Here is a 10580-nt window from a genome sequence, read left to right on the forward strand (position 1 = left end):
AATTAAAGAAAAATATAAGACATAATGCTAGCGAGAGTGCAGAGAAATGCACTTTAATGTAGTTTTGGTGATACTATAAATTGTCAAAAAAACTTGCTAGATTATAAAAAGTTTCCAGTACGTTTCAAAAGCTTTAAACTGTTCATATACTTTGATATAGTAATTCTATTTCTAGAAATCTATGCTGAGGAAATAATATGAATTACGGACAAAAATTTATTCACAAGAATGTTAGCTGGAGTCTCGTTTTTAATAATAAAGAATTTATAAAACCTAAAATATCCCAAAACGGTGGAGGAGTTTGTTGAGAGGAGTTAACATTGTCAGGGTTGTTAAAATAGGTTATGATATTCTCATGTGATGAATGATTTTGTAGTCATTAAAATCATGTTTAAGAATAATGTTAACACTGGGAAATGCTTTTATATCATCTCAAACAAAAAAAGTAGACTACAAAATTGCACATACAATAAGTTCAATTATGTTTTAAAAATATTCATAGAAAAAGACAGGAGTTTCCAGTCGAAGATGTCAGGTTTAGTACACTTGTTTATCTCCCATCCTTCCCCATCCCATTGAAATGATGGTACAGTGTCCAAGAAATAAATCCATAATAGCATTGAGAATATGAAAGAAGAAGAGTGAACTCAGTAAACCAGATAAGTTTTATTAATAGAAGACAAAAGCAAACGTGTCAATAGTGACAGGTAACAGCAGAGAAAACCATGGCCCAAAACACACACAAGAAAAAGCAGCAGTGAAAGGGGAGCCTGAGATAGACATTACCTACCACTGCTGTGCTGGTATCTTCTGTCTGTCCCGCCAGATTCACTCTCTATTCTTGTCCTTTCAAGCCTAGAGTGGTAACACTTTGCTGCTAAGCTCCAGGTCCCTTTGTAAATAAAATCTCCTCATATTATCCTGTTTTGCTTCAACTGTCTGTTTCCTGTTGGGACTCTGACTGGTAGAGCTGCCTCCTCAAAGCTATTCTTTTCCTCCTAACAGAACCCACGCCCCCGACCCCTTTTGTAAAATATCTGCCTTACTCAGCTCAGCCATATGCTTGGGTGGAAGCTGGACCTATTTCCAATCCTACGAGGTGAATTAAAACCAGTCATGATGGTCCCATTTCCCTGGCCTGTGACACATTAGCCATGGGCATGTGATACAATTCTGATCAAATAGAAATGGGGGGACAGCTTGTGAGAACTAACTTGTGGGGGGCTTCTGGGAAGGTTTTCCTCATTGATCAAAGAGATACACAGATCTGGAAGACAAAGAACTATTTACAACTCAACAATAAAAGGAAACAATATCTCAATTAAAACTCGGGCAAATTGGGCGGCTGGTTCGCTCAGTTGGTTAGAGCATGGTGCAGTGCTCTTAGCAACAAGGTTGCCGGTTCGATCCCCACATGGGCCACTGTGAGCTGCGCCCTCCACAACTCTATTGAAACAACTACTTGACTTGGAGCTGATGGGTCCTGGAAAAACACACTTAAAAATAAATTTAAAAAGCAAAAAAAAAAAAAAGGGGGGGGCAAAGAGTTTATTCAAATAATACCTTTCTCCAAAGAAGGTATACAAATGGCCAAAAGCATATGAAAAGATGCTCAACATCACTAGTCATTAAGGAAATGCAAATCAAAACCACAATAAGATACCACTTCACACCTACTAGGATAGCTACAATAAAAAAGATGGACGACAACAAGTATTGGTGAGGATGAGTATAGTAGCTCCCCCTTATCCTCACAGGGGGATATGTTCCAAGACCCCAGTGGATGCCTAAAACTGCAGATTGTACCGAATCCCATATATATTATTATTTTTTTGTATACATACATACACTTTATGACTTCTCTTTATCATATCTGAACTGCCAGCATCACTACTCTTGCATTTTGGGGCCATTATTAAGTAAAATAAGGGTGACTCTACATAAGCACTGCGATACCGCAACAGTCTGATCTAATAACCCAGGTGGCAAATGGGTGGCTAGCACATACAGCGTTTGTCACTAAGTGACAAACAGGTGGATAGCATATACAGCGTGAGTACGCTGGACAAATGGAGGATTCATGTCCTGAGTGGGTCAGAGCTAGACTCAAGAGATTTCTTCGTGTTATTCAGAATGGCACACAATTGAAAACTTATGAATAGTTTACTTCTAGAATTTTCCATTTGGTATTTTCAGACCATGGTTGACCACAGATAACTGAAACTGTGAAAAGCAAAACCACAGATAAGGGTGTACTATTGTGTTAGAAACTCATACATTAGTGGCAGAAATATAAAAGGGTGCAGCCACTTTGGAAAACAGTTTGGCAGTTCCTCAAAATATAGAGTTACCATATGACTCAGCAATTCTACTCCTAAGTATACACCCAAGAAAAATGAAACCCTATGTCTGCTCAAAAACTTGTACACAAATGTTCCTAACATCATTATTCAAAGTAGACAAAAAATAGAAACAACCCAACTGTCCATCAACTGGTGAATAAATAAACAAAATACAGTATACCCACAGAATGGTATGTTACTTAGCCATAAAAAGGAATGAAATATTGGTACAAGCTACAACATGGATGAACCTTGAAAACATAATGCTAAATGAAAGAAGCCAGATACAAAAGGCCACATATTATCTTTGCATTTATATATGAATTATCCAGACTAGGCATATACAGAGACCAAACGCAGGTCTGTGATTGCCAGGGGATAAGGGTGGAGGGAACGGGGAATGAGTGTTTAATGGGAACAAGGTTTACATTTAGTGAGATGAAAAAGTCCTGGCACTAGACAGTGGTGATGACTGCACAACATTGTGAATGTATTTAATGCCACTGAATTGTATGCTTTAAAATGGTTAAAATGGTAACTTCTATCTTACATGTACTTTACTACAATAAAAAAAACTTTCAATAAAAGGAAGCGCTGATTCATGCTACAACATGCGTAAATCTTGAAAACCTTGCACTAGATGAAATAAGTCAGATACTAAAAGCTACATATTGCATAATTCCAAGTATGTAAAATGTCCTGAATAAGCAAATTCATAGATATAGAAAGTAGATTAGTAGTTGCCAGGGACTGGGGGAGAGGGGAGAGGGAATACGGTGTTCCTGCTTAACAGGTACAGGATTTCTTCTGGGAGTGATGACAATATTTTGGAATTAGATAGTGGTGATGGTCACAAAATTAGTGAGTACACTAAAAACCACTGAATTATACACTTTAAACAGGTGACTCTTATGATATGTGGGTTATATCACAAGAAAGCTTTTTTTTTTTTTTAAGTGATGCAGAAGGGCACCTGCACCCTTTACCTGCCTCTGGACGCTGGCCTGAGGGTGTAACGCCTGGAGCTGCGGCAGCCATCCTGTAGGCATGTGCTAGCTTGGTACCTGACTTGCTTTGCCGACGTTATCAGACGCACATGATCAGCCACCTGTTGATATTGTTGAGCTGCTACATTAACAATCCTGGAACCGCACTACCTCTGGACTTCTTATTATATAAGATGTTTATTGTTTAAACCAATACATGTGACTTGGAGGCGAGAGAGTCTCAACTGATATAAATCTATTATTTGTAGTCAGCCCTGACAGCACGTAAGAATGGGAAACAGGACAGAAATCAGAGTCTTAATTGAAGTTCTGTGTAAGTCCAGACAATGACCCAGGACTCGCAGGTAACAGGCAGTCTTCCCATCAAGAAGAGGGCAGCGGCAGAAGCAGACATGTAGTGGAAAAGGGACCTACTCCAGCCACATGTGCTCAGATGAACAAACAGAACACTAAGAGCCACCAGACAGCAGAGAAAAAACAATACTAGCAAAGAAGATAGCCAAGATAATTAAACAAAACAATGATTCTGGGATGAGACAAACAGAAATGATTGCATGAACAGAAGAGAATTTTAAATTATTTTAAAATTAATGTCCTAAGAGAGATAAGAGAAGTAATAGGTTTCTATTTAAACGTTAAGTATATTCAGAAATTAAGAAGAATCCTTAGAAATCAAACCAATGATCGCTAAAATAAAGGCTCTTTAAGACAACCAGAAGAAAAAATTGAGGACATCTTTCAGAACACTGGGGGAAAGGGAAAAGAAATTTTAAAGAGAGAGAGAGAGAGAGAGAGAGAGAGAGAGAGAGAGAGAGAGAGAGAAGTTGAGAAGGAGGATCAATTCAGAGGGTCCAATTCAGAGAAATGGAATTTCAAAATTAGAGGAAAAAATGAAAGGAGTAATATATGAAAATGTCTCAGAGATAAGAAAGACATGAGTTCTTAGGCTGAAAGTGTAGAATCCATCGAATGAAAAAAGATCCATGTAAACAGACTCATGAAATCTCAGGACATCAAGAATAAAGAGGATAAAAGCTTCTAGAGAGGATAACAAGGGATGAGAAAAACCCTAATTTGGTAGCACAGGATGGTGGGGAACAATAGAGTGACATTTTCAAAGTTAAAAAAAAACACTGGTTGTTGAAGCTAACAGTTCATATCCAGATGAACATTTTCAGAAAGACTGAGAGATTTTAGTGTTGCTCTTTCTGAAAATTTTATTTGAGGATATTCTCCAGATGCAAGAAATTTGAAGACACTAATCCTCTCCTCTTAAAGAGGCATCAAGATGTAGAGTCTATAATTGATGGCAGAATAGTTTTAGGTATAAAGGTAACCAACAAGAGAACTGAAAATAATCATATAAAATCAAAAGACGACTGAGAGAAAGAGCAGGAGAGTAAAAGGAAGCTGGGGGTTGGGTCATGAGCTAAATTCCTTCTTTCAGAGAGGGCAGAAACAGATCTTTTTGGGAACTGATAGATCAAGAAATACAGGTATAAACACATTATTTGCAGATATGGAGATAGCCATCAAAATCATCTTACATGGGGCCCTGGGCAGTGGGACTGGCAGGTAGGGAGGTGAGAAAGAGACTTTAGCTTCTCTCTCTCTCTCTCTCTCTCTCTCTCTCTCTCTCTCTCTCTCTCTCTCTCTCTCCCTCTTTCTCTCTCTCCCTCCCTTCTTTCCTTCCTTTCTTTCTTTTCAAAGACAGTGGAAGGAAACATACCAAAATGTTAACAGGAGTCTATCAGAGTGATACAATTATCAACGGATTTAATTTTCTTCCCATTTCCTTAGAGTCTCCAAACTTTCTACAATAACCATGCATTATTTTTATACTCAGAAACATACACAAGGTTTTCTTATTTAGGACAAGGGAAATCTTGTGGTTGTTTAATGATTACCAAATCCTTAGTAGTCTTTGCCCTCAACCTCTGATTTATTGGAGGAGCTTCAAGCGCACACAGGACTTTACTACACTCAACTTCTTAAGGAGATACAATCTCACTGGTATTAAAAAAGAAAGGAGGGTGGTGTGGCCACATTTAATGTCTCCCCATCTCTGGACGGTCCTCCTTTCCCCAGCACTTTTGGAATGATAGGGCACTCTGGTTGAATCTTCTACCCATTACCGAGAGCGTCTACATCCACCACTTCCCTGGCAGACAAATGTCTAACTTCAATTTCAGTATTTTCAGCGACCATATCCCCCAACAGTCCATTTTCTTGTCGGACAGTTCTTTTTATTAGAAAGTTCTTCTGTATGTTTAGCCAAAGTCAACTCCCTGGAACAACCCCCACCCACTTACCTTGATCTTGCTCTCGGAAACTTTTCAGAACAAGCCAGGCAATCTGGTACACATCTGCCAACACTTGAAGATGATTCCCACATCTCATGGGCTGAACACCACGCTCATTTTTGCTGCACATCTTGCTGGCACCTCAGCACTTCTAAAACCTCTAAAACCAAATTCCCCTTTTGCTTCCCTGGGACTGATCATGAGCTCATTCATTCATTCATTCATTCATTCATTCATTCATTCATTCATTCATTTACCTGCTGTGCATTGGGTCCTTTCAGTAAGGATCACCTTTAAACAAATAAACTTAGAGTTTCTCTCACCAGCTTGGTCAAACAAAGTGACTTAGTTCAGATGACATAAACACTGCACTAGTGACAAAACAAGAAATGCAGTGACAACAGTTCAGAAGAGCCAGTGAGGAACAAAGCGTCCAAAGGCAGGTAGAAGAGGAAGCAGAGAAATAAAATCAAGTTGAGGGGAAGGCTCTCATAGAGGAAGTGAAGTTTTACTTTATGAGGACTTATACTTCCAACTTTTCCAGAGAAGACCCTATTTTGGAATTTTTAAGAGGAAGGCAATCTGTGTCTGTCACTCTCAGGAGGGAGGACAAAAAAGTAAAGTATAAATTATAATTAGAGCTCCCGAGACTATGAGAAAAGGTGAATGGAGTATTATTCACTACGGGGCAGGTAGTGAATACGTTGCTAATACGTTGCTTTTCTTTTCTCCATAGAGCTTTGTGTTTATAAAAGTTAAACAAAATGTGATATATCTATACAGTGGACTATAATTCAGCCATAATAAGGAATGAAATACTTATAAATGCTACAAACATAGATGAACCTCGAAAACCTTACGCTAAATGAAAGAAGCCAATCATAAAATACCACCTATTACTATATGATGCCATTCATATGAAATAGAACAGGGAAACTATAGAGACAGAAAGTAGATTAGTGATTGCTTAGAGATAAGAGGGATGGGGAGAAAACGGGGTTTTTTTTGAGGGAATGAAAATGTTATAGGGGCTGGCCCGGTGGCTCAGGTAGCTGGAGCTCTGTGCTCCTAACTCTGAAGGCTGCCAGTTCGATTCCCACATTGGCCAGTGGGCTCTCAACCACAAGGCTGCCAGTTCGATTCCTCGAGTCCCGCAAGGGATGGTGGGCTCGGCCCCCTGTAACTAAGATTGAACACGGCACCTTGAGCTGAGCTGCCTCCCGAATGGCTCAGTTGGTTGGAGCGCGGGCTCTCAACCACAAGGTTGCCCGTTCGATTCCTCGACTCCTGCAAAGGATGGTGGGCTGCGTCCCCTGCAACTAGCACCGGCAATTGGACCTAGAGTTGAAAGGCACCCTCCACAACTAAGATTGAAAGGACAATAACTTCACTTGAAAAAAAGTCCTGGAAGTACACACTGTTCCCCAATAAAGTCCTGTTCCCCTTCCCCAATAAAATCTTTAAAAAGAAAGAAAGAAAGAAAGAAAGAAAGAAAGAAAGAAAGAAAGAAAGAAAGAAAGAAAGAAAGAAAGAAAGAAAATGTTATAAAACTGACTGTGGTGATGGTTGCACATATTTGTGAATGTATTAAAAACTAGAACTGTATTGAAATTGGAGAATTATATGGTACATGAATTATAGCTCAAGAAAGCTGTTTTTTAAAAAAAACGTTAATTAATAGCTATGATTAGGATGGAATACTGATTTATTTCCCAAGGCTTTTCTTGGATGCTCCAGAAAATGGCAGAATCTCCCTAACTTAACTAACTGTAACCAAAATCTCTGACTCATACCCGAGGATATTGAAGCATGTTGTTCGATGTTCAGAGTCTAACACACTCTTGATTCAACCCCTATGCCTAGAGTGCATTTAATACCAACATTCAACAAATACCTACTGAGTGCTGAGTACTCAGGTCAACAGTGAAGAGAGTGACCCTGCCACAGGCTCTCAGAGACTATTCCTTTCCCATCCAGAGCCCAACAACACCCGCCACCAGCCCCCAGCTCAGAGTGTCAACACAAATCCCACTTCCTTTGGCCAAGTTCCTTCCTTCTTTTTAGAGTTCAGGTAACCTGAGGTCATTGATGCGTGTGTTCATAGAATACCAAGTCTAATTTGTCTTTCTAAAACCCTGTTTAATGATCAGAACAGATGAGGGGAAAAGAAAAAAGAAAAAAGAAAACCTAGTGAAAAGAAGCAGATGGTGGATTCTCTTCCATTTCCACACAAGACCCTTTCTGCATTAATCAGTGTGGCCAGCTGCGGGGCTCTTCCTCCTGGGCTGTCTCTTGCAGCCCCTATCCTTTCTATTATTTCTCTACTCAAGCAAGTCACTGTGAGTGAGCACTACCCTTCCCTCTGCTGTGAGTGACCTTCTAGACTCATGGAAGGTTTTGGGAAAATGAAAGCCCTATATCAGATCCAAGTTTCCGGAGATGAGCCATGATAGTTGGATCGCCTTAATGGTGCAGAGGACACATAATATTGTTCATTTTCATCTGATGGTAGGTGCCCGCTGAATTACAGTCTCCTGATTTATTAGAACAGCTTAAAGATTTATTAGGAAATCCAGTGTTCGCTTCTCCAATACTGAAAAGACGATAACTACGTATATTTGACTGATTGAGTACCCATCATTGGTGTTTAGGGAGTCCACCATCCATAAGATTTCTGAGTCACTGCTCTTTTGCAAACATCAAAGTCACCTTAACTAAGAAATATAGCAAGGGACCAGTGAGGCACAGGGCAGGTGGAGAGAGGGACACTCAGCAGATGGCTCTACCTGAGACAGCAGCATTTGGGAAAGCTGGTAAAAGACAGGGAGAAAGACATGCTAACCACCAAGAAAACGTCCCTAGAGTGTACCAAGGAATAGGTTAGATAGTAGTGAGGTTCTCGCACCTGCTTAGTGAGGTAGAGTTTGGTTGTAGTAGATCTCTTGGTCCTTGATCTATATACATGGAGCAGCTGCCAAGGGGCCAGGAGCCAAAGGAAGCCCAAGGGAATCCACACCAGAACGGTTTGCTCAAAACAAAGTGGCAGGTCCACCTCTGGGCTATCCAGCAATGAGGAATTCTGGGGGACCAAAGGGAAGAATTGTTGGCTATATGCGTTTTAGAAGACAGAAGATCCATCTTAGCCCACACCCTCCACCCTGTTTCCAAACTATTTCAACTCAGTGCTGTATCTACATCCAGCCCGACCCTTTAGCTAGCTGTATGTTCGTATTCACCCCTATTGATATAAATTCACCATTTAATGACATTTAGCAACTTTTCTGGCCAATCCAACCTCTAAAGAGCTTTCTTCTTGTGATTCTAAAGGAATTTCTTCTGAGTCAATTTCACCACTGCTTCTGCCAAGTGGGAAGAAGAGGGACTGTTCCCCAGTCTAAAGGGGAGATTAGTTCCCTGGGATATAAAAACTTTTATTCTAGTTTTTAGCACTGATGAACTCACTGGCAGACGTTCAAACATGCAGGGAGCTGGCAGGCATAGTGCTTAGTCATACTCTGACATTTAGACTCCTATGGCCCCAGGGCTTCGGCTAAACCTGAGGGGGACTTCAGCATAGGAGCAGCGATGACACTGTAGGACAGAAGACTTATTCCCAGCAAGTTTTGTACTAATTTTTGCATTCTGCAATAAATAGAGGTGTCTTGTGAAGTGAGGGTGGAGGATATCAATTCTTACATCTGAGTCATGTGAGGGTAGATTTTTCTCTCCCCAGTAAATATTTTTAAATTGTTTTGTACAACTGTTTGCACAGACTCTTTAAAGAAAAGGTTAAGGTGCCCTGATAATTCTCAGAGAGAATCTCAAGGATTGGCCTATTGAAAACCCCCTTCGGGGTAAGCTTGTTCTATCCTTGAGGGCCTTGTGGCCCAGGTCCTTTCTAAGATGGAAGGGTTGCCCTGCTATCTCATCTGTGCTCTTCTTATTTCTCCATACAGTTATCTAACTTTAGAATTAAGACTTATCTAAGATATTTGAACTATTTTAACAATTGTTCTGGGTGATTCTGACGCTAGGAGTTTGTAGACCACATTTTCTCAAAATCACTAAATCCAAGGTCCCTTCTCATTCTCTATTTTACTAAACCATTCGGTATTGTTTACTCTGTTTATCTTGAAATTTTCTGCTCTCATGGTTCAAAAAATTGCCTCAGTGTTCATGATGCCCAAATTTAAATCCCTGGCCTCAACTTCCAGCCCCTATTACTAATTGCCAGTCCCACTAGAACATAGCATTATCATTTCAACATCAACATATGTCAACAAGACTCAATCATAGACTTTGTCTTCTTTCTCCAACCCCACAAACTACACAATTCCCTCTCCTAACACTGATGAAATTGGAAGCCTTTTCCATATTTCTCTTTATACAGAGGTAATTTTGTAGCTAGCTTGTCCAAGAAAAGAGTCTGGGATACCATAAACATAGGTTATAAACTAAACTCTAGGCTAATACACTATTTGTTCTGAGTTTGAGAAGAGGATAAGTGTAATTTCTTACCCAAAAAGTAGAATTGCAGAACTTCTCCAGCATGATTCCTGTAATACTTCTGGATCAAAGACTCTCGTATGACTGTGTTGTTTCTTGTTTACCCTTTTCCTGAGAGAAGGCAGAAGGTGAATAGCAATGTGTCATCTCCCATTCTGATATTCCAATTAAAAGCAGGTCTCCTGACCTTTCATCCCAACAATTTAATCGTTAACCTTGCTCGAATGTATGTTTACATGATCCCAGGAGATAGACATGTGACTGAGGAGACCCAGGGACCGGTAGACTAACCAGTTCCCACAAGTGCCCGAAAACTCTGTAGGTGTGGGCATATCTTAAAGGAACCAATGAAAGATGTCAGCAGAGCTGGCTGACAAATCAGGAATGGAGGAGCCTTCCCTTTCCTGAGGGCACATGACTTA

General features: G+C 40.1%; 1 protein-coding gene across 1 annotated transcript in view; it reads right to left on the reverse strand.

The window, feature by feature from the left end:
• The window catches only part of ABCC2 (ATP binding cassette subfamily C member 2), a 54756-nt gene extending 44393 nt beyond the window's left edge, over window positions 1–10363 (reverse strand). Inside the window, exons 1-2 of the mRNA XM_019724878.3 lie at window positions 10171–10363; window positions 8558–8731 (exon numbers count right to left, since the gene is read on the reverse strand). Of these exons, the coding sequence (XP_019580437.3) occupies window positions 8558–8731; window positions 10171–10203 (207 nt within the window). The 5' untranslated portion in view covers window positions 10204–10363. The remainder of the gene's footprint in view (window positions 1–8557; window positions 8732–10170) is intronic.
• Window positions 10364–10580: the final 217 nt, after the last annotated feature.

This window comes from Rhinolophus sinicus, chromosome 15 (genome assembly GCF_057876585.1).
Source record: "Rhinolophus sinicus isolate RSI-liver-muscle chromosome 15, RSI-T2T, whole genome shotgun sequence".
Lineage (NCBI taxonomy): Eukaryota > Metazoa > Chordata > Mammalia > Chiroptera > Rhinolophidae > Rhinolophus > Rhinolophus sinicus.